General features: G+C 43.6%; 1 protein-coding gene across 4 annotated transcripts in view; it reads left to right on the plus strand.

Moving 5' to 3' along the window:
• Window positions 1-27,470, plus strand: part of STAG1 (stromal antigen 1) — a 155,231-nt gene that overhangs the window by 48,621 nt on the left and 79,140 nt on the right. For 2 of the 4 annotated variants that reach the window (XM_050328118.1, XM_050328117.1), the window contains exons 4-5: window positions 4,022-4,201; window positions 15,651-15,747. In XM_050328118.1, coding sequence (XP_050184075.1) covers window positions 4,022-4,201; window positions 15,651-15,747 — 277 coding nt within the window. The remainder of the gene's footprint in view (window positions 1-4,021; window positions 4,202-15,650; window positions 15,748-27,470) is intronic. The other 2 variants (XM_050328120.1, XM_050328119.1) reach the window with 1 other exon arrangement.

Below are 27,470 nucleotides of genomic sequence, written 5' to 3' on the forward strand. Positions count from 1 at the left end.
TCACCTTTTTTTAATAGTCCGTGAATTAACTTTTACTGTATTACTTGATTTTATAAATGTGGGTCACTTTTTTTCTTCACAATATTTTTAAAGACATGAAAAGTATGACTTGCTACAAAATTCTGAACTGTCATTGTTTAGTTTAACTACAATCAAGGTAAGTGTTTTGTTTCCCGTTTGTCTCAGTTTAAGCCTCGAAGCAACACGTGAGCTGTGTGCCCATCAATATGGCATTTTTAGAGCTGCTTCTGGGGTATGGTCTGGAGCTTCTGAATTCATAAATCCTTAGCTTTGGTTGTTGTCAGTTGAATCTACTTCACAGATCTGAAATATCCTCAGTAATTTCTGTTTTCATTTGGCACCTCAGTCCTTTTTTGACACGGTCCAGCCCAGCTGTCCTGGCTATGAGAGTGAAAGCACAGGTGTAACTGCTGCAGGCTCACAGCTCCAAGCAGCACCTTCCTTGGGGTGCTGGGTAATTAAAAAGCCTCAAGCATTCTTACCCTGTCATGCTGCTTTATCCCTCCCCCTGATAGGCCTAACTCACCTGAGTGCTGGCTCTGCCATTGCAGCAGATGCCTGGATTATGGACGTTGTTACAAGGATTTATGAGTACATTTAGATATGGTATTGCTAACCAGCTTACCTTTTCCAGGACTTTTCAGAGATCCCACTCATAAACAGGAGGAAAATCAGTTTTGAGTCTGGAAAACAATCAGTTCTTAACCATCTTTGGATTCTGACAGACTAATGCTTAAAAAGGCAAAAAGTTACCAACATGTCTGTCAATGCAAGGGGGCTTTAGGCTGGAACTTTGTGGCTGGAAGGGTGTAAAGGGACATGGAAGGACCACCACTGAGCTCCTTTTAGGACACAGAGGTTCTGTTTTTCCTGTATCTTGATGACCATTTGGTGGGTCTTCACAAGAGAAGACCTACTCCAAATTCCCTCTGCTCTTGTGAAACCTCCACTTTTACACCAGTCAGCGATGATCTGACGGGTTTCCTGGAGCCACACTCATCCTTGGGCAGGGCTGTTTCTGTGGGAAAGCTCTTCATGGCATTAGAGGATGGGTTTGTTTTGTGTTGAGCTGAAGGACCACCTTCTGGTGAGTTCAGGTGTCTCTTTTTGGGCATGCGGGGCTTCCTCTCTCTGGCATACTCAGTGCCAAGTGTAATTTCTGGATTCATAGCTTGACTTTGTCCCTGCACTTCCAGGAACACCTGCCTCTGCAGGTACTCCACAGCTACTCTGTGTCATGAGTGAATCCTCTTTGTGTCCTATGGATGTACCAGCCCATGCTTTTCCTTCATTTGCTTCGGTGGTGTTGGCTGTCTCCATCTGGGATAGAGTCACAGAGTAAGTGTCTGGAAGGGACCTCAGGAATCATCTGGTCCAACCTTTCTTGGCAAAAGCGCATCTAGAAAAGATAGCCCAGCACCCTGTCGGGCTGAATCTGAGGTGTCCAGTGCTGGGGAGCCCCACTGCTTCATCTCCCTGTGAAGTTTTCCTTTTGAAATAGGGTTTCTCTCTGGCCTTTGTGCTCAGGGGCAGAACCTGTACAAAGCTCAAACATGTCAACATGGCCTGAAAAGATTCTTGCCGTGAATTCGGGGCACTGTGCAAGTAATGCTGTGTGTTAATGAATAAGGTAATGCCACGTGCTCTGTACTTGCAGACCTTTAGAGGAACAGGTGGTTTCTGGAGGCTGGAGGACCTGTGTGAGACTTGCTTTCATATCTGCACTCTGGGTGAGATTGAGCTTGGGCTCCCCATCAGATGCCTGCTGGGTGGGAGTGCTGTGGAATGGACATAGTGCCTCTCCACCTGCAGATCATGTTAATCCTTGCCTAGCTCAGAAAGTTCTAGTGTTGGATTTTCTTCGGTTTCTAGTGGAGGATCCTTTGTCTGCTTGTTTTGTCTCTCGGGGCAGGATTCAGTACAGATCATGCATCTGGATTTAGCTGCCCCAGCTTAGATGCAGAATGGCTTTTGTTAAACGAAAGACTTGTTTTCTCCCCTGTGAGGATGTTCTTATGGTCAAAAGAAAATCTATACCAGAGAGAAGTCGACTCAGTGATATGTCCGGTGTTAATTCAGGGCCAGGATGCTGAGATATTTCCTTGGGCTTGAGGAATCTGCCTTTGTCCTGCAGTTAGTCAGAAGTACATTTGTCTGTTATTTCTGTACCTCTTCTGAGGGCTCAGTGGTGCTCTCACCCTTCCAAATCAAACTGCAAGTCTTGGTCAAAGCCCCTCCCTTTTCCCAGGATCCCTGACAAAGAGGGGGATTTAAACTGGGCAGTGTGTGTGCAGAGCCTGTACGCTGTGCAGAGTACTCTTGCTCGGGTACTCAAGCAGGTGGCCTTTCTCATGGCTTCCCACTAACAAGGTATCTTTGTGGGGTGCATTTCACACCCATCCCCCATTTCCTTTCCCTTCACCCTTGCAGTGTTTAATGCCTCCCTTTGAATTACATGGTGAGGAAAAGCGAGGGTAGAGGGGCTTGCCTCAGTGCACCAACTTGCATTCCTGCTTCCATTTGGCAGGACTTGGAGCTGGTTGAAGTTTTTACTGGCACCCAGACTGAATGAGCACGTGGATTATATCTCTCCAAGGAGTCAATTGGCTTCTAATTCTTTACCGTTTTATGAAATAGTGACCGTGTGTCTCTTCGGAGCTCAATAGTGCTCCAGCATTTCATGTGTTGATAACATCCTTGCTGGTACAGGCGGCTTTGCACGTGTTTAAAAATTCAGTGAGGGAGATACTCTTTTGATCCTAAGTGCACCTGTTGCCCAAAAAGCTTCACAGAGACTGTACCATTATTTTAAGCTTTCCAGCTTGCGTTTCTTTGCAAGACCTGAACTAAGTATTTTCAAGAGGCACTTGCACTCTACCTTGGCCTTTCGTCAGCTCTGCCCCCCTGTAGTGGTCCCTTTGACAGCAAGGGCAGAGCTGCACTGCAGGGCTGTCTTCTACCAGCTGCCTGCCAGAGATTGGATCCCTTTGCTCTGAAGGAAGATTCCTAACGTGTCTGCATTGGAATATGCAACTGAGAACGTTGACTTTATGTTCTTTCCTAAAAGCTTTAATAGCAGTTTGGCTCACAGTAAATGGTGCCATGAGGGTCTTGTCCTAAATGTACTCTTTGACTTGCCTGTATGTTGTTTTCCTTAACATAATTACTCAAAATAGCTTCACTGTTCTGGGAAAAACAGCAGCTTTTACTTTTTTCTGCCTCAGTAGGTAGAAAAAATAGAATATGGAAGTAAAAAATCTGATGTTGCTTTCCCCAGAATTTCTTTTTTTTCCTGTTTCACTGGTGATGGAAAGTCAGAGCAAACTGTTCAGCAGGTGAATCCTTACAAGTGGTATCAATACCACTGATAAAAAGTTTGAAGAATCTTGAGAAAATTTACATTAAATAATTTAGATTCACTGGGAAAATGTTTTAAATGTCATAAAATTTTGAAGCAAGGGGCTGTTGTGATGATCTAGTAAATCTGGCTGTACAAATTCAGTGATTTGTGTGAAGAGATGACTCTGGGCACAGTTTCTTACAAAAGTTATGTTAAAATGAAAATACAGAAAATGAATGTTAATATGGCAAGTGTATTTTTAATAACTTACTGTCTTACAAAGATTGTCAGTTATGCTAAAAGTTTATTCTGTGTTCTTGATTTCATCTGTGTTGTGTAAAACTAATATGGGTACTGATATGAAGTGGTACTTCAGCTCTGGGAGTTCACCATTGCTTACCTTGACACGGCAGTGGCTTTTCAGCTGTTCCTCAAAAACTGGTGATCAATAAATCTGTGTACCTGAGTGGGCCAAGCCTGACAGCCTGGTTGAACTCCCAGCTGACCCTGCTTTGGGCAGGAGGGCAGGCTGGAGACGGGGGAGATCCCTTCCAGCCTGGCTGGTGCTTGTGTGTGTGTGCAAACGTGTAATGCTTCTGTATGATTTGTAAAGCCTTTGGGTGATTTCAGGTCTAGCTATAATAAACTTTCCCTCTGCTGGTTTTCTTTGCCCAGTCTGCCACCAAGAAACCCCGCAAGTCTCCAGCAGACAAGGGGCGTTCTGAGTCCGGAGCCAGAGGAGCGAGTCGTGGAAGAGCGAATGGCCACCCTCAGCAGAATGGAGAAGGGGACCCTGTCACTTTGTTTGAGGTGGTTAAGCTGGGAAAGAGTGCTATGCAGGTAAAATAGCTAATTGTGTCCCCCCTTCCCAGTTCAGTGTGCCCTGACTGCAGGAGTTCTACCTAAGCTTTTGTAAACAATTGTGGTTTCTTATAACTATTGACCAGTAAACTGTGTGTGTATTAAGGTGTGGGACAGAACGGGCTTGGACTGAGGGCTCTCATTGTACTTCTGAAGGACAAGAGGCAGATCAGAAAGTCATGCATTTCAAATCCTCCCTTGTTCTGTTCATTACTTCCAAGTTAAAAGTACGTGTTGGTATTAATCAACTCATCAAAGAGTATCCTGGAATCAGATTTATAGGAGGAAAAAGTATATCATATTAGTGATGGATCCAAGGCCTTTTTTGTTCACTGGTGTTTTCAGGAATAGCTGCTGACACAAGCAGTTGGGAGTACTTTGCACTGCAGTTTGCATTCTTCTTGCTGTCCCCACCAGGACAGCAGATGAAGGCTAAAGTAGTGGCCTGGACGTCCTCTGTGTCTGAGGGAAAACATGGACACGCCCTCAGGCAAATTTTTCATTGCAAAACCAATCAAATAGTTGCAGTGAACTGCCTGTGGAAATGTTTCTGACTCTATGTTCAGAGGCCTTACAGGGTGGGCCACATGAGTCCACCTCTAGAGCCTCCAGAGATGATTGGTTTTGACAGTGCATGGTTTTAGAAAAGCTGCTATGCTGCAGCTGGTGTTTTTGGCATCCACAGGAGAGACAGTGGGCCCAAAACACTGTTCAACTGGAGCAGTGCAAAGCTAACGGTCCTTCTTACTGAAGGGCTGGTCAAGCAAACCTCCTTTTCTCTGCATTTCAACAGAACAGGGCTTGGGCAGTATCACTTGGTTTGGTTTGGTGCTGACTAAGATGAGGAAATTACAGATTTTGAAAATGAGGTGCCAAGTCCCATTTGCAGTATTACTTTAGTGGAGCTAAAAGCTGAGTCTGATGAACTCCCAAAGGAATCGAGTGTTCCAAATGAGTGAGAGCTGTTGAAAATGTTCAGTTTCTAATCTGTGGAAGATCTGAGATGTAATTTTAAGTAAGTAATGAATTGGAAGAAAATGGGAAATTTTTTTCTTCATAGTTTTCTGTATTTACACTTATTCAGGACTGACCTTCTTATGTAGTAGGTGAAGACAGAACAAATTTGCTAACAAAGCTACAGATTGCTTGTGCCTTTTTTTCCCTACATCAGAGCTTCCAACTTTGCTTGGTTTGCAACACTTTTACAAATTCCGTTTTTGGCAGGATTTGAGGAAACATCTGGAGTCTATTTTCTGTTTTTACTGTGAACATACAATATACTTCATGTAGTATGTTTGTCCTTAGAATTACTGATATTTGCAGGAGCCAAATGAAAAGCAGTGGGTGATTGCTGTGATATTTGATGACTCCCTGTGTGTGTGTGTGTGTGTGGAATTGACTTTGATACCTTTCATCTATTTCACAAGAGCCCAGCCTGCGTGGAGGGGAGAGCAGCAGACACAGCACAGGCTGAGCAGTGCACAAATTACACCCAGATAGTGAAGGAATAGGCAGGTGTGTTTGAAGACCTGGGACACAAACAGGCATAAATGACTGGAGCCATCATTTCTAGAGTGTGCGTTACTTCTGCACCTTTGAAAAAATTCCTGTTGGTAAAAATGCTAAAAAAAAAAAAAAAAATAAAGAAACCCTGTAGTAGGAAAGAGAATGCAATTAAAATGTGATTTAATATTTTTAACTTGCACTTCTGGGCAAGAATCTCCTGTAAAACCAAGGTTCTATAAGCCAAACTTATTAGTGTCTTTATACTTATCTTTTTCTGTAATAACTTAGGGATTTTAATGTAACAGGAACGCTTGGCATTTCTGGTTTTCGTAGTTTTGATGCAGATTTTTTGTGCCCAATCTTAGCAATTTTGTCAGTATTCCAGTTTTCAAACAAGTACCATATATTTGTATTTGTCAGAACCTATTGTTTCTCAATATTTAGTTCTTTCCCTGTAATATGAATATTATTTTTTTTTTATAGTGCTCCCACATTTCCTTCCAGCAATGAAAACCCAGGAAAACTCAATTAATATATTCTGAGATTACATGGGAATTGTGTGCCTTCATTTCTGATCTATCTGCTCCTGCTGTTTGCTCTCAGGATTTATTTTAGTTGTTAGATTTTCCTGGCTTTGTGATGCCAACTCATGGAAGTCTGTAGCTGAATTCAATTCCCACTTCTTTTAAGCTTCTGCTCTATTTTGGTTCTCATAGCAGGATTCATTTACTACTTCTCTTCAGGCTTATTGCTAGTTCCTTCTTCCAGGGTCACAAAGGCGGGTCAATATTTTGTACTTCATGTGTACATAACTTGGGGGCTGCTCTTTGCATGAAGTCTTTGCCTCTCTCACTCAGTGCTGGTTGTGTTGGTGCTCAGTGTTGTTTGGACTCTGTAAATCCATTGATACCCCCGTGAAGTTGGGATCAAGTTGTTGGCAGTGGGTTTCGTTTGCTCCGGAACCCTTTGTACCTCAGTTGGTCAGAGGTTTTTCTGTCGGCAGCTCTTTGTGTGAAGTGTGACAGGACCTGCAGCTTGTGTTTTCTGCAGGTACATTTGTCACTTTTCCTCCATTAAGACTGTTTATAGACTTTTTTTAGACCCTGTTTTTTATTTTCTTAAGCAAACATGGCACTCTCTTGCTTTTTATCATTTGTCTGTTCCGTTTATTTATTTTTTCCTTCAGTAATTTTATGGAGACAGCTGTGCCCCCTATATTGCCTCTCTCCCCCTCCATGGGCAAAATGGGCTGTATCAGCATTTCCCATGGGCTAAACTGCCTGACTTTGCAATGGTGGAAATGAGGGGCTGGGGGAACTGAGCCCCCCAGGCAAAAGGTTAAATCTTCACAGGCACTTCTGCACTGCTGTGAAGCTGACAGTGAGCTAAAGAGTTTGTGATGATCTCAGGTTTTGTTTAGGCCTCAGACTGGACATTTCTGATAAGTAAATTATGACCACTTTTCTGTAATGAAGGTTGTAGTCCTGTTGGTCAAACCAAGCATAGTGGTGGTGTGCTTGCCTGTGTGCTCAGGGGCTTTGTTCCCCAGGACAGCAGAGGGGGTGGATCCTCAGTGATCCTGGGAGGTGCTCAATAGCAGAACACAACCAGATCTGTGCCTCGATTACTCTGGGATGTTCTGTGCATTGCAGTCACCCTGAACTGATGTGTGCAGGTCACTACAGATTGGAGGCTGACTGGGAAAAAAACCCTGTCCCCTGTGCTTGAGCTCAGCCCATAAAGGTAATGCTGGTGTTGATTAGACCTGGCCCAGCGTAACTGTGGCTCCATTGCATGCCAGCTGGCATTTTAGGGTTTGTACCCACTCAGAGCTTTGTAGCGGGCTGAAATGGAAGTTTCCCTCAGAGCTGGGTCACCTTCACACCTGCTGGGCTTGTGGTGGTGAGTGTGGCTCTTGGTCACAGTGCTACCCTGCCCAGAGGGTTTGAGTGTGAGAGCAGGAACATCAGGAGACCTTTTTTCCCATTCAGTTGACTCTCTGAAAGGATTCAAACTCTTTCATCAGTACTAATTTAAAATATTTCTCAATTGTTAACAGTATTTTCAGTATTATTTTCAATATGATACTGATTTTCAGGGTTTGTCTGTTTGCAGACTGAGGTTCTACATGCAGAAAAAAAGGGAATGCATCCTTTACAAATATACATTTGATCTGTTGGAAGTAACATCAAGGAAGTAAAGGAAGCACTGCCCTCCTTTCCTCAGGGCTTTCTTTGTTCTCTGTGCACTACATGTTAATGGCGTGGTTGCCACTTTCTTTTATCACAGTGTGTGTCAGCTTTGGATGACATTTAGTCATCAGCAGCTGTTTCTGAAATTATTTTCTGATTGGAATTCCTGGTACCTCCCATCTTTTCTTCAGTCCTTTAGAAATTTGATGATCTGTATAAGAAATGTAGGATTGTTCTTCCAAAGAGCTGGTACATCCTTATTGGTCTCATTAATGTGGCATATCCCTACAGCTTCAGTAGTGTTTGTATTTTCATGGCATTTAGGGTAGAAATAGATGAGGTGCCCCCGAGAGCGAGGCTGCTCCTCGGGGAAGGGGATTGGTGGCCGAGCAAACCCCTCTTTGTGCTCAGCTTTCTCAGCCAGTTCCTGACACATCCTGCAGGGATTAAGCTTTGCTTTCCTTACTGCTCTCAGCAGCCCTGGAATTTCATCTCACAGTTATTTTAATCACGTAATCATTATGCAATATAGATAATCCCCATGTTCCTTCGTCCTTCCTTATTATGTGCCTGCTTTAATCCTGCAGGAACTGCAGCTGCTGATGAAAAGATCGGTCCCACCTTCTCCCACTCCCACAGCTGATGGTTTTACACTTTTCTTCATGTTTTGTAGTCTCACACCAAGAAATAGATTGAACTGGAACGTGACACTGGTGGATTTTTTTCAGCTGGATAAGCTTCTTGATTCAGCTCATCTCTGGCAGCAGCTCAGACTTACTCGTGATTAGAATGACTGACTGTGTAACCATATCCACCTTATGCAGGAGGAATTACATGTATGTTTTTACATATATACTGGAGATTAAAAACATCAGAGCAGCTGTAGCTGGATTGTACCAAAAACCCACTCTCCTGTCTCTGGCAGTGGCAAAAAGGAATTTGGGAATTCTCCCACCATTGACTCTCTGCAGCTCAGTGAATGTGGTGTCTGTGTTCTCAGTGCCCTTAATGGCCTTCTATTCCCTGAGTTTCTCTTCTTCCTGCTAGAAGTACTTTTTGCTGGATCATGTCTCTGGGTCTGCCTCAGCTATTTCTGGAGGTGAAGGTCTTTGAAGATTAATAATATACAAACATATGATACTAAGTATTATCTATGTTTTTTGTGTTGAGGACATGTTTTAGTTTCCTTGTCCTTTGCTGTATTTTAACAGTGCTGTTTTGTCTAACTGGAAGGATGGATAATAGCTTAGGGTTTCCCCAGGCTGTCTCAAAACTCCTTAGGATTTTGAGTTTGCATTCTCTAAAGTTAACTGGGTAAAATGACTGCAGCTTTTATTGACATTTAAACTGGTATTTCCTTCTCATTTTGCTGGGTGGATTTCTTCTGCAGCCTGATCTTGCCTTGCTTTTGGTTGTATCCTACTGAATTAAAAGGAAACAAAATCAAAATTAGCTCCAAGTACCCATGGTTGTTACACTGGGAACAATTCAGCCACCAAACAAGCAGTAATTAATTACAAGGGTATCCTCTAATACCAAATGAATGTTTCTGCAGTGGTCACAAAGTTTATTTTCCCTTGTGATGTCATAAGCTGGAAGCTGATGTGCTGTTCCTGTGAGCACACGTGCCAGCAGTGCAGTGTGTGAGAGCATTTGTACCTGGGAATACCCCTGGTATTTAAAGCCAGAGGGGGCTTTTGCTCTCTAGAATGCTGACATTTTGGATTGTCTGGGGTGATCTGTGAACCCTTTACAAACTGTGCAAAGGAGCACCAGTCGTGTTTTTAACAAATTGATGGGTCTCTTACTGGAATAACTCACTTTTGTTCCTGCATCTCTGAGGATTTTTCCATTCTCCTGTTCGGTGTTTGGAAGTAGTTTTGATGCTTTGTACCATCTCAGAGCCACTGCTGCCTGTGAGTGGCCCAGCTCAGACACACACAGCCCTCTGGAAGTGTGACATGGCAGTTGTGAGAGATGAGCACCTACAAAAACTCTGCACAGTGGGGAAAATGTGCTTGGGGTGGGGCCTTTGCACGGTGCACCCACCTTTTCTGAGGACTCAGGGGAGGAGCTACAGCCCTGACAGTGCAGTTCCTGTGATTTTAATCAGGTGGAAGAAGTTTTCCAGTACCCTTTATGCACATCACTGTAATGGCAGTTAAATTGTGCCACTCTAATATTCTCAGAAGAGAACTAAATGTTTATTCCTCAAGCAGTGTTTTTTCCCCAGGATGGTTCAGTGTAAGGTGTTACACTGATTTCCCTGTGCACTGATACGGAATACCTGCTCTACTGCAGAGAAATATGTGTGTGCACAAAATGCCAAACAGAGAGAACTCTGTATGGGGGGTGTGAATCCCTTACTTTGGCTGGGAACAAATACTTCTAGGATTGTATGCTTTCCCTCTTTGGGCATTAGGAAATAGCAAGCTATATAGGCAGACACTGCATGAAACATTTTCCCATCTTTGCTTACGATTAGAAATCAAGAAATAGGTACTGTCATCCTAAAATGAGATTTTTTTCTATAAAGAGAATAATTTTGGCTTATCAGAAAGTGCTTGCTAGGTGTTAGCAAAGTATGAAGTCTTTAATTATTTAAAATTACCATCTTCAGAGGAAAAAGAATAAAATGCAGCTTCTCAACCCACAGTTCTTTTGATTAACCCCATATTAGGTTTTTCAGTGGGTGCATGTTAGATGACCTGCTGCCTGTGGTTTGGAATGCAATCCCTCATCTTGCAGTGTAATACACAATCTAAACTGCACACACTTTCACACGCCAGGAACTGCTTTATCCCCAGTAACTGTGTAATTGCTTCAGTCTTCACAAAATTTAACCTTGAAAGACTTTTATTCTTTAAAAAAGAAACCTGAACAGATTCACTTAAAAATAGTCTTTCACTACTTGCCTTTGTTTCCCCGGGTCCTTATTTTCAGTGTACTCTCTCAGTTCTCCCTATCTTTTATAGCACATTTTCTACTTTTCTCTTCTCTTTGGGCTGCTCTTTGTACATTTAATTGAAATCTTTAATTTCACCGTCATTCCTTTTTTGTTTTGATAAGGTTCACGTTCCATGGGAGTAACTTCGGGTTTTTGGCAGACGTTGTTAGTGTAAGCTTTGATTTTTGGATTTTCTCCTACCTTAATGTAAACACCCTGCAGACCCATTGTAGAGTCACTCTTTGTGCTGTCACATTCCCTGTCAATGAAGCGTGTCCAGAGCAGTTGTATGAAATGGCAAATCACTTCCATGTTCTTTCTCCCCGATTTGCCTTGCTTTACAGTTGACTCAGATCTTGCATTTAACAGGCACTCTGTATATGGTGTCATTTGTTTTCACTTTTGTTAGTAGCACTGCTGCCAGATTGCTACTTCATTGAAATTGGGAAATAGCTTTTTTGAACTCAACTTTCATTAATATTTAGTGGGACTGTGCTGATTTCCTCGAGCTGGCGAGGCATCCTCTGCAGTTAGTCCTCCTGCTTCCTCCAGCACTTAACGCTCCTAAATGTGGTAATGCTCTTGCACTGCAGGAATAGGAGCTGGATTCAGAGCTGCAGAGCCTCCAGGAGGTAATAAGATAACCACTTCATTATTTCATTCATTGCAGCAGACTTGCTTTTACTGGCAATCCGAGCTGCTCTTGCTCTTCAGGACTATAAAATGCTGCTCTTTACCTTTTAGCAGCCTTTGAGATGTGAAGGTCAATATTTCTGCACATTGATTGATTTGAAGTTGTTTACTCACACTGTGGATCTATTCTGCTACTTGCATGACTTCCTTTAAGCTTCTTACTTGTGTAGGGTTGCTTGTTTGGCATATCCTTCAGATTGTGCTGGTAGTTCTTACAGCAGACTAGCCAGAGAGGTCGTTTCTGTGAGACTCTTGGAAACTGTCATAGGCTTTGGAAAGTCTTTGTACTGACCAGGCATTTGTACCACACATCATCTGCCATTCACAGGAAACCTGGATTTTGTACTCAGTTCTAAGAAGAGAAATGTTTTCAGACTTCAAAAAAATTGGTTAAGAGTCTTATTTTTGTAACAAGTATGGACTTGTTGACTGACCCAGAGAAGTGGTGCATCTGTATGTGTGTACAGATGTGTATAGAATTGTGTGTGCATATAGGTGTAGATGTTTTCTGACAGCAGGGAGTGGAAGAGGGTCGTTGGTGTTACTGGAGTAATCTTGAGGTTCTATCTGTGTAACTGAGCTTGTTGTCAAGGGAACCTTTTTCCTGTGCATGTGCTTTGAATTTGGTGACTCCCAAATGCCTGGATCTCTTCCTCTGGGCAGGCTGCTGCAGCACATGTGCTGTGGGTCCTGTGCTTCAGGAAGGCTGAATTTATCATCTCTTTCATGCACAGCACTCACATTTCCACATGGCAAATCCATGCCCTCTCCTGCAGCCGAGGGCCAAAACCTCTGGAAGCAGACAGAGCGGGCAGCACGACTCCTGTGGGGATGGAGCCTGCCTGTACCTCCCTCCTTTCCAGGGGGCTGCCTGGCCTTTCCCTGCCCCTGTCACCACGTGTGTCCTCACTCGGTGTCCATCTGTGTGTGGGACAGGTGACACGGAGGGGCCGGCCCAGGGTGTGTCTGGCCGAGGTCACCAAAAGGGGGGTTGTTGCCCCGAGTTTGCTCTTGGCTTTTGTGTGAGAAGCTCTTGAAAACAGGGAACTGAGTGGAGGTGGCTAACAAGATAAAATCATCTGGGATGGTTTGCTGTAACCTGGGAGCTGTTGGTCAGAAATCCTTGTTTTTAATAGGAGTCCTTCTCTCTATGCATGTTTATGCAAAACAATTCCATTTGTGTCACGGCCTGCATGTTGCACCATTTGCTACATTATTGCCTGTTCTTTGATTTCTAGTTTGCTCATATTCAACCTCTTTGGCTGGTATTTGAATTAGTGCTGTTTTGTCTTGCTGCAGTTGATACTTGTGTCTATTTTAGGTCCAGTGTGTATCATTTTTAGTTTTTATCCTAGTGTTTTCAGACTTTCTAGCTCTTTTCTGTTACATCGAAAGTCAACAGTTTGATTAAGTTCCAACTGTTGGAGCATATGTAGTCTGGCTTCATTATCTCCTGTTGCCTTAAACTGTAATCTCTGACAGAATTAACCAGCAAGTGTGCCAAGTGTGCATGAGGGGCTGAGTGCTGTGGGACTGGGGGGGTTATGTTGAGGCTCTGATTTTGGGGGATTAGTGAGGAAGTTTGTTGGCTCTGTGCTGATTGCCAGGACAGGTGCCTGTATGGGACTTGTCCCCTCAGACAGTCACTGGGGTCTGCTCAGGGCAGCCAGGAGGGCTTTACAGCAGGAACCGCCTCAGCTCAGAACCCCCTGCTCCAGAGGGATGTTGATGCTGGCAGCTCCACTGGGTGTTGATGGTACATGGGAGTGTGTGCTCACATCTGCGTGGGATCTCGAGTATAAAGGGACTGAGGAGCTTGTGCAGGTCAAGTTAGGGCAAATGCATCCTACCCAAGCATTCCAATTTTAGTTAAAGCTTTGTCAGTTCTAGGTCCAGACAGTCTTTGCCTGTTATCCCTGCTCAGAGCCTTAACTCTGATTTTTCTACTCTTCTTATCTACTACTGCCACTGAGGATTCTGCATTGCCTCAAGCCTGGTCCCTGAGCCTGGAGAGGAGCTACTTGTCTTTATTTTCCTGTAAATTGCATTGTGGTTCCAGGTTGAAAATGCAAGTGCCACACTAGGTAGGACAGTGCCCAAGAGCACAGTGTGTCCCACGTGACCCTTTTTGGTTGAGGGACAGAAATAGCAGAAGGGAGAGGAGCTGCACCGATGCTACAGTTTTGAGGTAGTGCTGCAAAAATGAATGAAATAATTATTTAAAAGAAGCAGAAAGAAAATTGAAAGATACTCCTCCACGTCTCCCCTCCACCCCTCTGTTTTCAGTCTGGGTGGGTTCACTGGCAATATTTCTAGCACAGGCCACAAACAGCTGCAGTGCTGGCTCAAAGAAGAATAGAGTAGACTTCAGAAACTGCTAAGAGATGTGTGACTGGAGTGGGCAAAGATAAAGACAGGGAAGTATTTCTGTGCAAGCCACATGGCACAGAGTAGGACTATTCTGCCTGACAAGGGGTGACCAGACAGAAGCATGGAAAATACAAAATGGGATTTGTTTTCTCTTATTTCTTTTAAGTGAAAGCATTAGGCTGCATGAAATAGATCTAACAATTAGCAAGTTTAAAACACCATTGTTCTTTTATTTTGCAGTGAGTAATTAAGCCTGGCACATTGTGCTTCAAGGTGATGTAGGTGTACAACTGTCTGGTTTAGACAGACACATTCACGAGAGAAGAACCACACCGGGGTCTAGAGGGTCTGGGAGAGTCACTCAGAAACAGCAGTTGATTCTTGCCCTTTTCTAACGCCTTCCCCTCTGTGTACAACCCCCTTGGGCAGGTGAGCCTGTGGGCTGAGCCAGCACAGCTGCTGTTTTCTTTAGTGTAAAAAATACCTGCTGGCAATTGCTTGTTGTTCCAGTACCTACAGTAACAGAGCTGTTCAAACAAATCTTGCACATTGGTAGCACACCAACAGTCTGGTCACTAAGCTCTGTCAATATTTGGATTAGTAAATAATTTTTACATCTGGCTACATTTGGTGTGTGTGCCCTGGAGAACTGTGGGGATTGATGGAAGTGATTGATGCTTACAGAAACAGGCCTGAACCCGTGATGAAATGACAGGGGGGCAAAGCTTAATTTGAGGCCAAGATTTGCTTTTTGATTTCTTCCAAGTAGCAGAGGGACCCCTTTGTAGGGTTGCTTCTCCTCCTGGGGGTGTGTGTGCTGGGAGACATGGGGGTGGTGATTTTTTAAAAAATTAATTTTATAGAAATTCATTGTAAACCTGAACTGTCCCAGATAAACTAATCCATTTGCCAGCTGTGCTGATAACATAATCAAGCTTCTCTTAATAAATGCTACTGCATGTATGGAACACTAAAGATTGGGATTTTTCCTCATAAAATACATAAAGTATAATATTTGTTTACATTAAATGTACACAGTTCCTTACCTACAGTGTTTATGTAGCTGAGGAGCTTGGAATATCAGGGATTATAAAAATATCACCTGGCTACCTGTAGTTCTGAGGGCACTTTGAAACAGGGACTCAGCTTCGTTGAGCTGTGATCCAGCTGACTTACTGATTCCCAGACAGTCCCCCTCCCATTTGTGTGTATTATTTTATTTACCCGGTATTCCTCATTGCATTTTGTCTTCCTGAACCATGTGCAGTGTTTGTGAGTGGCTGATACACTGCTCTGGCCTTTAGAAATGCTGAGATGTTCACTGTGCAATGTAAAACCAGGGTTTATCCCAAAGGGCTTCTGCTCACCAGTTTTCTGGGAATCTATGTTGGCCATTCTGAATGGGGTAACAGTGTTTGGGTGTTTTTGAACACAATTTTGAAACTGAAAAAGTACTCTAAGTAGAGTTCTGAGGAATTACAGAAATTTCAATTTGAACTTGTCTTTATACAATTACAATACCAGAAAATGATGCTCTCTGACAATATTTGTTCTGTCTCCACCCTGAGAGAAGGTGCCTAGATTTCTGAATTTGTACTCCTGTATAATTATGCTCGATAATTGGTCAGCTATAAAATGATATTCTGAAAACAATAAGTCATTTGCCTTTAATAAAGCACTTTGTAAGAGTCTCTGATAAGTGTTCTTTTTTTCTTGACAGTCTGTGGTGGACGACTGGATTGAATCATATAAACAAGACAGGGACATAGCACTTCTGGATTTAATCAACTTCTTTATCCAGTGTTCAGGATGTCGAGGTACAGAACGTGGGAAACAAGTTGTGTGGAATAAACCTGCCATTGTACAAACATGTGTTAGCAGCGTGGGAGAGGAGTGGGGCACACTCACAGTGGTGGTACTCTGTGCATGGGTGATGTGAAATATTGTCTGCATTCCACAATGACTGTGTTTAAAGCTTGTTTGTCAGGGGCTACTCTTGCTCCTTCTCACTTTGCTGTCATCATCCCAAAGTGTAAAGTCCCCACAGAGACACTCTGCTCGTCAGCACCAGGAGACAGAAGCTCTGCTGCTCCAGGTAGGCATAGCTTTGCTTCCCCCTTCCCTCTCTGCCCCACTGGTCACATCACAGAAGTTGGGAGGTGTAGCTGTACCTTAACTTTGTTATTTTTCCTTCTGTTCTAGGAAAACGACATTTTCTTTAATCTGAAGAGGAAGGACTTAGGCTTCAGTTGACTTGGATTAACAAGAAAGATTTCCTGTGGATGAAGCACCAGTCTTATTTCTTACCCTGTGATACTTTGTCCAGTCAGCAGCGAGTGCCCTGCCTTTTATCCCTCCTTAGCAGTGTCCATTGCCAGGCTGCAGCACTCCGCCTCCCCGTGTTCTGTTGCCACACTGTGCCTTCTAATGAATTTTTCATGTGTTGTCTTTTTTCAGTTAACTCAGCCTTGAAAAGAGACAAAGACAGAGCTCTTCTCTCTCTGTAGCACCCAGAACCAAACTATTTACTGTTTCCTGATGCTTCCTGGAATGTGCTCTGAGTAGAGCTGAAAATAACCCACAACTCAGAACTTCTTCATTTTGTCACTGATGTGGGAATATACCCTTAGGCACCAAATGATCTGGGTAGAAGTCCCTTTTCTTCCTTAAGTATAAGGTGAAGTCCCAAGTACAGTTAAAAGCATCAGAGAAAAGAAATAGGACCCATCAGCAGGATCAGCAACCCTTTTTCCCAGTTGAAGGAAATAAACTTATTCTGTGGATGGTAGGAAAGCCTGGGGCTCTGGAAGCATTCTGTGGAAGGGCTGAAGGTTGGAATTTAGGTTGCCAGCTCGTGTCAGTGTCTGTGCTGTTCACACCCCATCCCTGAAACATTTGTCAGCCCTGTTTGGCAGATGTCAGGCATGACAAATACAACTTTGTCATGTGAAAGTAGTTGTACTGTGTTTGCTTTTTCTAGCTCTCTCCTAAAGGTATATATGAAAAAAACCAAACCAGAAGCTTCTTTGTAAGAATTTGGGCAGCATTAGGCCAAAGGCATCCTTGGCCATTTGTTTTTTTTCTAGTTGATGCAAGCTTTGGGTGAAGCCATGTCATAAATGTCTTCATTCCCCTGCTGCTCTCTAATTTATCCTTCCCTTCTTTCTCCTGGTTAGAGAAAGCAGCACTCTGCTAAGATTCCTGGTTTTAAAGCTCTTGTTAGTGCCTGGTGCAGGCTGAATGCCCACTGTGAGCCCTGTGCTTCCCAGAAGAGCCTCCTGTTACTGGCTGAGGCAGCAGCAGAGTGGCTGATGACATTGACTTTCTTGGCTTTTTTTATTCTAATGGGGACTTTCTGTCAATATTCAGGACTCTGCTTGGTCCCCTCAGGGATATCTCTGCTGAGCTTCCACCTTCTGGTCCCAAACAGCAGGGACAGCAGGAATCCAGCAAAAATGACTTATCCCCTGAACTTACAGCGTGTTTGGGAGATTTAGCTGTGTGTTGGAATTTTTGCAGTGGCTACAGCAAGAGCTTTAGAACAGGGTTAAAATCCTGGCAAACAATACAGTTCTTTCCAGTTTCCAGTAACGTGCCTGTTTTCTAGAATAAATAAAAGCTTATCAGAGGAGAGTGGCTTTTATTGATAGTACACTTAGGGGAAAGTGCATAGAAGCTTTCCTTAATGGAAATGAGGTACAGAAATACAGGGATCTTCTGTATTTCGGGAGAAAGACCCAAGTTCCTTTGTTGTAGGAAGATTATATGCTCTATTATGACATTTTTATTTCCCTTTTAAGACTTTGTTGACATCCTGGCTTGGTTGTATTTCTGATAAATAACAGGCCCTTGTGAATCTCAGCAGCTGCTTTATCTTCCTTAATATTCCTTCATTCTCTTCTTTCCAGTTTGACCCACTAACACTGTCTCATTCTCCAGCCTTCTTTCCCTTGCTGACTGATAATATCCCTAACTTTGTGCTTATTATTTGAAGGGAGGAGCACAACTAGCTTGGCAGGAGGTGCCTCAGGAAACTGGGAAGGTGATGCCAGGTTTATAAATCTACCATTTGAACAGTGCTTAGAATTATTGGATATCTCAGTGTGTTTAAAGTACACTTAGCTGGACGTGTCTTTCAGAAGTTTTAAGCAGGTGAAGAGTGTGTGCCTATTTTCTGCCTTAAATTAGAAATCACTGAGGCACCAAACTAATTTATTTAGCAACAGTATTGACCTTGACAAAAATACCTTTCTGCTTAGAGAAACATTGATTTTTATGTATTTATCCCACTCTCTAGGGCAGCACAGATGCTTGAATGAACCTCTTGGCATCCTCCAGCTTTGCTTAGAGATGTTCCTGAAGGGAGAAGTGATCTCTTGTAAATATGAATAAGCAAGCATGTTGTGTAAATTGTTAATACCAAAAAAATTATTAAATTAATGACTTTTGCAGGTGAACTTAAAAGGTCTGTGCAACTTACAATTGAATAAATGTACCCCAACTGTTCAAGCCTGTCTGTCCTTTGTTAGCTCTTCTGAGTATCCGTTCCATCAGTTCCGTACTGTGTAACATGTCCTGGTTCCCACATTAATGTCCATTAAAACACTCAACATGACTCCAGTGCTCTTCCTAGGTTTGTAGGGAGTCATTTGGTGTAAATGAGAGGTGTCTTGTGTTGAACTGCCAGAGCATCTCAGTTCAATGACCAGGTTTGCTTGGGACTGCCTGTCCAGGCCATCCTTCCTCTAGTTTGCCTGCTTGGTCTGTTTGTTGCCTTTGCCGATTTTGATTATGAAGAGGGGAAATAGTTTCTTACAGAATTTTTCTTTATCTTGCTGATTTTTTTCCTCCAAGAATATGAACAAAAATCCCTGCCTTTCCCAGCTTGTCTGTGTAGTCTTCTACATCACGCTGGATTTCTGTGGCAGAAAAATGGTTACCAAGGACTGATACACTCAAATGTTTAGTTCTTGTTTCCAACCCTTTTGGAATGTGCTACTGCTTCTAGGAGGATCTTGTGTGAGATAGTACCATAGAAAGATGACAAAGTTAGTTTTAAAATACCTTTTCTTCCTGTAAAAACATTAAGTAAAACTGTTTCCAGTCCTTGAAAAACCCCAGGTTTGTCTATTGGTAGTAGGTATTTATTTTCCGCAGGATTCACAATCTAAAGCATATGATGTTGTATTTACCTTCTTATTTCTAAGTCAGGAGCTTATTTTGGGGGTTTGCATTGTCATAATGAGAAAGGGATTTTCAAGGACCTGCCCCTGGGCTTGGGGTGGAGATGTGTCAGTACTCCCAAGCTTGTCGTCCGCACAGGCATCATCCTCCCTTGCACAAGAGTTGCAGGTCAGTGCTCAGACTTCTCTGGGTTTTTTTGTGAACTCTTTTCCATTGCTTCCTTCTCTGTAGGAACATATTTTCCCCCTTTTTTCTTTCTTTTTGTGAACGCTTCTGTCGAGCAGAGCGTGGAACACCAAGGTCTGTGAGCAAACTGCGGTGTCTGATCAGCAGTACACGTGTGCAGGTCCCAGAAGGATCATAACTGTGTCAGGGTGATGCTGCATCTGGGCTAATTAGCTCTGCCTCTCAGCCTGAGTAATTAGCTCAGGTATCATGCTCTGCTGCCATGACAACCAGGCTGTTTCCATTTCTGGAGCTCCCTGTTCCGAGCTGCCTTGGGTATGTGCGTGGTGTCTGCTTCTGCCGTCTGTTATTGATAGTAAACAAACTGAAAGCTCCGCAGCACCCTGACCTCCCCACATTTTAAAGGCAGAGAGCCATACTGGTGGAATAAATATTTTTTTTTCCTCACCAGAAGCAATTAGTGGTTGGAACAGTCTCTTGAGCTGTGAAGGAAAACCAGCCATCGAGTCTAAGGCAGAAAAGAAGCTTTCTTTTGTAAGGAAAAACTGTCTGTCTTGTGGTTGAAGAGGAAACCACATGACTAGTTTCAACTACTTTCATTATTCCCACTCTTTCTCTCCCATATCCATCTCCTCCCCTCATTTATTTTCTGCCAGGTAAGCCAGAAAGCTGTGAATTCTTGAGGAGGTTTTCAGAAGTGGTTTGAGCAGTGCTGCCACTGCCTGCCTTGCCTCTGTCACAGCGCTCTGACAGCGCTTGCTGATGGAACAGAACTGGTGAACCCCCTCCCTGTTCAGTTCCACAAGTGCTCTGGCTCTCCTGGCCGTGAGGGCTCTCCATGGCTTTGATTTGGCCCTCTGAAGCTGTCCTTAGGAGTAGCTGGTGCAGGAAGCAGGTGAGACTCCTTTAGACCATGTCTCTCGAGGTGTATTTTCCCCCTCAGCACCTTCTCTGTGGGTTGGTGTGGGGGCTGAGTTGCTGATGAGCAGTCAAACTGCCCCTGTCAGCACTGGAGTTGCTTGGGCTGGCTTTCCTCCCTGTGAGCAGCAGGGATCTGGGGATGAGCTCTGCCCTGCCTAAAGCAGGACACCCTTAGGGCGTGTCTCCTGTCAGCCCGTGGGGTGCCCCACGCTCTGCCCGCTCCAGCCTGGAATGGTGGGTTGTTCCTCACCTGTTCTAGTAAGGTCCTCTGAAAAATCCTGGTGGAGTGGTGCAAGCCGAGTCAGTAAGTGCAGGAATTCTGACTTGGCTTTGCTTGCATACAGGATGCGTGCTCATTTTGATTTTTATTAATGCTCTGTGTGTGTAATGAAGGGCAAGCTAAAAGATTTCTGTTCTGCCAAGGGATATTCAAGGCTAAAACCAGGAAAAAGCACCATAAAGTGGCCGTTGTATGATCTGGAAAAGCAATGAACAAACAGCTGCTTGCTTTGCTGTTGGACAGGATTCTAGAAAATTAGCCAGGAAATAGTCTTATTTACTGTGATTAATAATATTTTTGTAGGGGGTATAACGTTGTAAAAAAAGTAATGATTAAAAAAAATTATTTGTGCTGGGCTTTGTGATCGATGGAACAATTGTTCTGGACAGATGGATGTTACTGAGCATGGAATGAAGACTGATAAATATAATTTTCCTGCATATGGGCCTTTTGCAAGGAGCTGCAAATAATGAGAAATGTTGCTGACTTTGGCATGTGTTAACAGGCTTTATCTCTTCAGTCATTTATTTATTATTAAGAAGTTGGTATCATAAATATTTCGCATTGTGAACAAATTAGAAAACAATGGGATTGATTCACTGGAGGCAGTATTGTTATTGAGGGTGTAATGTCTGCTTTCTCACAGCTTCAACAAAATCCCTCTTTCAGTGTGTGAGTGTAGGGAAGAAGTTACACAGTAAAGGACTAACATACTTTGAAAAATTACTATTTACTCATACAAGATTAAAGTCATAGCAATGTCAAGGATTTATCAAATATTCTGTATATGTGGCATACAGAAATAAAACCACCCCCAAAACTATACAAAGCAGTTAAAAACATGCCTCTAACCACATTCAAAAAGGGAAGGTGAGTCTGAAAGATGGAAATGACTTCATTTTAATGTTAATGTCTGGTGCAGATAAACGAGATCTGAACTTTGTACTCCTTGTTTCTGAGCCTTGAGGTCATTTTTACAATGTGTTTGTCTTGAAATGAAAGCTTATAAAATTCAGACTGAAAATAGGATGCAAATTAGGAACTGGCTTGGGTGGAAGGTTGCCAGGCATGCATTGAATGTTTCCTCAGCTCTTGAAAGAAAGGTAAGTAAGGTTAAAAAGTTCGTATCACACACTTGACAGTTAATGTGGTCACATCAAAATCAGATTTTTGGGAAGAAATACAAATGATTAATATTTGTGACATTCTTGAAACTAAAGCTTTTGGTCATTGTGCGTATTTTTTCAAATCAGAAGGGTTTTCACTGTCTCCTCCTGTTTGCTGCTGGGGGCATTTGCATTTGTTTTTTGACATCTCATGGACTCTTTCTTCCTCACTATTTCTTTTCCCTGTTCTTTAGCTTTTCAGTGATTCTTTGACTGTGGGAAAAATAGCTGCAAAATTACTTTTTTGATTCTTTTAAGCTTTGCATGTTCCTAACTCTTCAGGGGATGGGAAGCCTTGAAAAAATTAAAATAAAAGATTGCTCAGATCTGGAAGTGTAAAGAAGTGTTGAGGGAGTGCATCCTGTTTTATAGTCACTTGTGGACTGATGGCATCTCTTTCCCAAAGATGGATCCTGCTGCTCTCAGAAGTGAGTGGGAAAAGACCACAGGACCTTGCTTTCAGTATGGGAGGTGTGAATGAAGGGCATACTGGGCTGGGATTGAAAACCTGAATGAAAAACTTGCTGTACTGACTCTGCCTCAGTGCAGGAGTTCACTCTGGGAGCTGGTAACGGGAGCAGCAGTAATTTAAACCACGTGTGGTTTTCTTTATGACTTGCTACCTGAATATATTGAACTAGTCATGTTTCTCATGACAGCAGACCAAAAATAAGCTGGCTTAAAATCAGCTATTAACTACTTTATGAGTTTGAATTAATATCAACTTTCAAATAACTTAAAATAAATGTATTGAATTAATTGACAGAATCTATGGTACTAGAGTATTTTAGAGCAAATGCAAGGAAAGACAAATTACCTTTGAAATGAATTCTGCAGTGCCAGTTCTGCATAATAAGTTCAAATCTCTGCTGGAAATGAAAGCACTCCTTGTAAGCCTGGGACAGAGTGTGTGTTCTGCTCCTGTGTACTGCTAAGTAAACTCAGAGCCTGGAAAATTATTTTTGGCACTGCTCGTTGGAGATAAATTGTACAAGGCTTTCGAATACTACTACTTGTTTTCCACTGTATTAATTTAATTACAGACAGATCGACCTGGGAAATGAGCTACTCATGTGACTGCAGGGGTTCAGCTGTGAAGTGTCTGTTTGACAATGCTTTGATGCCACAACTTTCTGAGAGGAGTAAACCCCTCCTGGTGTTTGTGGTTCCGAGCAGTGTCTGTCATACCAGCCAGAGCTGTGCCACTTCCTCTCCACTTCGGTGTGCCTGCTGTGTCACACAGACCTGTTACAGGAGGGACACCCTCTGCACTGAGCAGATGAGGAAAACTCTACTTGGGTTCCTTTTGGCAGTATTGTTCCAGGAGCTGGGGGAAGATGATGCCAGTGCATGAGTTTGCTCCCCGTGTGTCAGATGCATTGCTGGGTTTATTTCAGATGACAGGGACGGTGCTCTCTGGGAAGACACGAACTAATTACCAAAAGCAATCAAATACCACCAGATCTTAGCCCTTCCTGACTGGATTACAGATGGGCAGAGTCCCCATGGCTCTGATCTTTCCGAAGGTGCAAATTCTGCTGGAGATTGTCAGACTTTCTGCAGACCAAGGGTGGGAATTAAATTGCAAAAATGACATTTCTCTCAGCAAACACTGTAATTACAGTTCTCTCACTTTTGCATTAAGGAAGCCCTAGACTTATCTGATGAAGTGCAGTGCTGGTACACTGCAGTAATTACTTCTGAAGAGAAAGAGATGGGGATGATTAAAAAGGTCTGTATCCTATTGAAAAAGGCATATTCTCTTGGCACAAAGAAAGTGGTTAAACCAAATCCAGTATTTTCTTAATCTGCAAGCATTCAAAAGAAGCTGAGTTTAGGAAACAAAGACAAGCTTGGGTTTCAAAGAAGGTACATCTGAATTTGGAAAAAGTGGACTCTCAGGCATGTACTGCTCACATTCCAGCACTGCCTCCTTCCTTCCTTGTTCATGTAGGAAAAAGGGCCTAGAAATACTTTTAGCAACTTATTAGAGTGAAAACTTGCTGCAGAAATATTTTACATCGATGTAGTGGAATTTCAGTTTGTGGTGACATAAATAATGGCAGTTTTCTGCTCTGTTGGTTCAAAGCATGTTTGGCCCCCGTTTTGATTTTCATCTTATATTCTTGAAGTCACTTAATTAACCAAAGTGACCTTTTTTTCACTGAGGAAGGAGAGACAGATGCATTTCTACAGAAAAGCATCTTTTGAGGTGAACAAAGGATTGCTGTTATTCATGTGTTCTCACAGCCTGCCTTTTAGGCTGCTACTTTTTTCTTGATGGAAAACAGAAAATGTAACACACCAAGTGAGACCAGTCCATTTGCACAGATCTCCATGAAAACAGAAGTGATTTCTTGCAATTAGAGCTGGATTTAGGAAGAGTCCCCTTTTTGTTTCCAAAGTTTTGCACCAAAAGAAGTAGAGACTCTCAAGCTAGAGCATCCGTGTTTCCCATGGTGAATGGGAATGACAGCAGTTGTTGGGCCTGTCAAGGTACCAAGTGACCTTTGTACTCTTAGCTCTGGGTCTTATAGCAAGAATTTTGTGTCTTATGTGTCCTTAGTAGAGAGCCAGCTGTAGACTCTTACTTCCTGTTTCCCACTGGGAACACAGTGGAAATCATTGAAATTCTTCCTCTAGAGCCCTTGAAGACAAGTTACCTCCTACCTGCAGTGAGGGGCTTTTTCCAAAACTGTGGTTTAACAAAACAAAAGTGTTAAATGATTTTTGCAGTTCACAGAATCACAGATTGGTGTGGGTTGGAAGGGACCTTAAAGGCCACCCAGTGCCACCCCCTGCCATGGGCAGGGACACCTTCCACTAGCCCAGGTTGCTCCAAGCCCCATCCAACCTGGCCTTGGACACTTGCAGGGCTGGGACAGCCACAGCTTCTCTGGTCAACCTGTGCCAGGGCCTCCCCACCCTCCCAGGGAAGAATTCCTTCCCAGTATCCCATCTAACCCTGCCCCCTGGCAGTGGGAAGCCATTCCCTGTGTCCTGTCCCTCCATCCCTCATCCCCAGTCCCTCTCCAGCTCTCCTGAAGCCCCTTTAGGCCCTGGAAGGGATCCCTGGAAGAGATTCTCAGGTTTCCCTGGAGCCTTCTCCAGGTGAGCCCCCCCCCAGCTCTCCCAGCCTGGCTCCAGAGCAGAGGGGCTCCAGCCCTTGGAGCATCTCTGTGGCCTCCTCTGGGCTCACTCCAGCAGCTCCACATCCTGCTTCTGTTGGAGCCCAGACCCGGAGGCAGCTCTGCAGGTGGGGTCTCCCCCTGCTCTGGCTGCAGCCCAGCACACAGGGGGTCTGGGCTGGGAGCGCACACTGCTGGGGCACAGTCAGCTCCGAGGAGACAATCACATGCACTGCCAGAGCTGCTTTGAAAGAGGGGAGGAAAGAATTCAACTTCTATTCTTGTTTCATCCTGGCGGGGCAGCACTGACAGACTCTCAGCAGACCTCACTCTGCCTGGGTTCAGAGGAAAGGAACCCATTGGTTCTCTTGGTTTGTAATTTGGTGAATGGGTGAAGTGACACAGAATCTCTGTGCTCTGAATGATGAGGAGATGGAGTTTGTGAGTTGGCAGCACTTGGATCTGTAATTTTCCAAGCAGCTGTTGAACTGTCTTTTCAACCAATCACCACTGCATTTGCTTCCAGAAGATGGAAACCTTTCCATTAATGTACAGAAGAAAATATATCCCAGTCAATTCCTGGTACCACTTGTGGGTATTTCAATAACAGATCGGAATTTTAAGTCCTGATTAACTAAGGAAAGAGATTCAATCTTAATGATAATGGTACAGAAACCCAGGCTGAGTTAGTTTGCTTTTTGTTCTCAAGATTTGTGATAATGTAATTTTTTTTCCCCTCTGGAGACTCCAGGCTTATGGGGCTGGGCCCAGAATGGCAAAGATTTGTGGTGATGCAGAATTGTGACTTACTGTGGTATGCAGAACACAGCTCATTCTCTCTCACGTCATATATTGTGACAGTTTATAACTAAATGCATGGCCTATGGTTTAATTTATGGTGCTTACAGTTGGAGTTATGTATATTTCTGTCAAACACATGCTTCTGTTTCTATTGTTTGGGGCAGAGGGGGGGAGTCCCCTTGAGCTGTAAAGATTCTGGAACACTGTGTGTGTCCTTGTTGTGTTCCACTTGCAGCCCTTCCAGGAGAGTGGCAAACAGGGAAGGTTCCAGCCCAGGCCCATGACGAGCACTCGCCAACCGTTCTGTGTAACAGCAGTGAAGGATGTTCTCCCTCTCAGATTTGTGCGATACCTGCAGCTTTACCCCTGGTTTCCATGGCAGCCTGGAACAGCAGTCTTGTACTTCAGCTGTGTGGGAAAAATCACTATTGAGCTCTCTGATAGTTCACTGTTCACTTCCTTGGCATGTTTTTGAGACATAACAGACAGTTGCATCTCCACTCTCTCTGTCCCACATGGAATTTTGTAGAGCCTTCTCATAACCCTCTTCTCACCACTCTTTTCCATTTCGTTCCAGTTATTTCCTTGTATTAAAAAGGCATCATTTTAGATCAGAGAGTGAAGCTCTGATGTTTCTGAGCTGAGCCTTGTGCCCTCTCTCTTACCTGCTGTCTTGGGTATTCAACCACTTCTGCCCCAGGTTTCTGAGCTCCCAACCCTGAGATACTTGGAGTAAACACTTTGCTGATAAGGGCAGTGCTGGTTCAGCTGCTGCAGTGTTATCAGAGCAGTCATATCTACTGGCTATGAACTGCTTGGTCCTGAGCCAGGCACTGTGGCTGCAAATTGTCAGGTCACCTTGGGATATCACCTTATTGCTCTGATATTGCTCTGGGATTTCCCTGTTGTGCTACGTTGTATGTTATGTATATAATGCCATAATGATTTCTTTTTCCTCCTTGATTGGGATATAAAATTCAAGTTTATTACATTTTAGGAAGAAAAAAATAATCAGAGGTTGGGGAATGAAGGAAAAATTTTGAGATGTTCAAAGTAAGTGAACTGATCTCAACTGTGTAGTCAAGTAATATTAGTAGAGTACAATTTAGCGTAATGAATATTACTCTAGTACACGTGGTTGATAGTTGTATTTATTCAGTATACAGCATTAATAGTTGAGTTTACTTGCATTGGCTTTGCTCCAGTTATGGGAGGTTATAAAATCAAGAAGGATACTGTGGACCAGGTTTAACACCAAGCTGTGAAGGTGTGAGATAAGTTGAATTGCAAGGCTTAGGTCTAGATCCAGATTTAAGTGCACAGATGGATATCCCCCAGTTTGCTTTCAGGGAAATACACACAGAATTGATGTGGCTCATGTTTGCTGGGGCTCAGAAGGCAGAACAGACACCAGGCAGCTCTTGGGAAAGGGGAGCATTGCACTCCTCACCCCCAGGACTGCTCCCCTCTGCTGCCTGTGCTGAGCAAAGCTGGCAGTTCCTTCTGCCTGGAAACAGGGAGAGACATCACACCGTGGTGAAAAATGCATTAACCCCTCAGGTATTCTGAGACTTTGATCTCATGGAAACAATGTGAGGTGGCAGGAGTGTGAAAATGGGCAGCCCTCTCTCCTCTCTGTGTTGCTGTTTAGCTCCTGTCAGCCTGTAACAGCAGCAAAAAAGGATTAAATGTCATGGTATCACAGGATGGTTTGGGTTGGAAGGGACCTTAAAGCTCATCCAGTGCCACCCCCTGCCATGGGCAGGGACACCTTCCACTAGCCCAGGTTGCTCCAAGCCCCATCCAACCTGGCCTTGGACACTTGCAGGGCTGGGACAGCCACAGCTTCTCTGGTCAACCTGTGCCAGGGCCTC

Source organism: Myiozetetes cayanensis, unplaced genomic scaffold, assembly GCF_022539395.1.
Source record: "Myiozetetes cayanensis isolate MyiCay16 unplaced genomic scaffold, myiCay2020 scf36, whole genome shotgun sequence".
Classification (NCBI taxonomy): domain Eukaryota; kingdom Metazoa; phylum Chordata; class Aves; order Passeriformes; family Tyrannidae; genus Myiozetetes; species Myiozetetes cayanensis.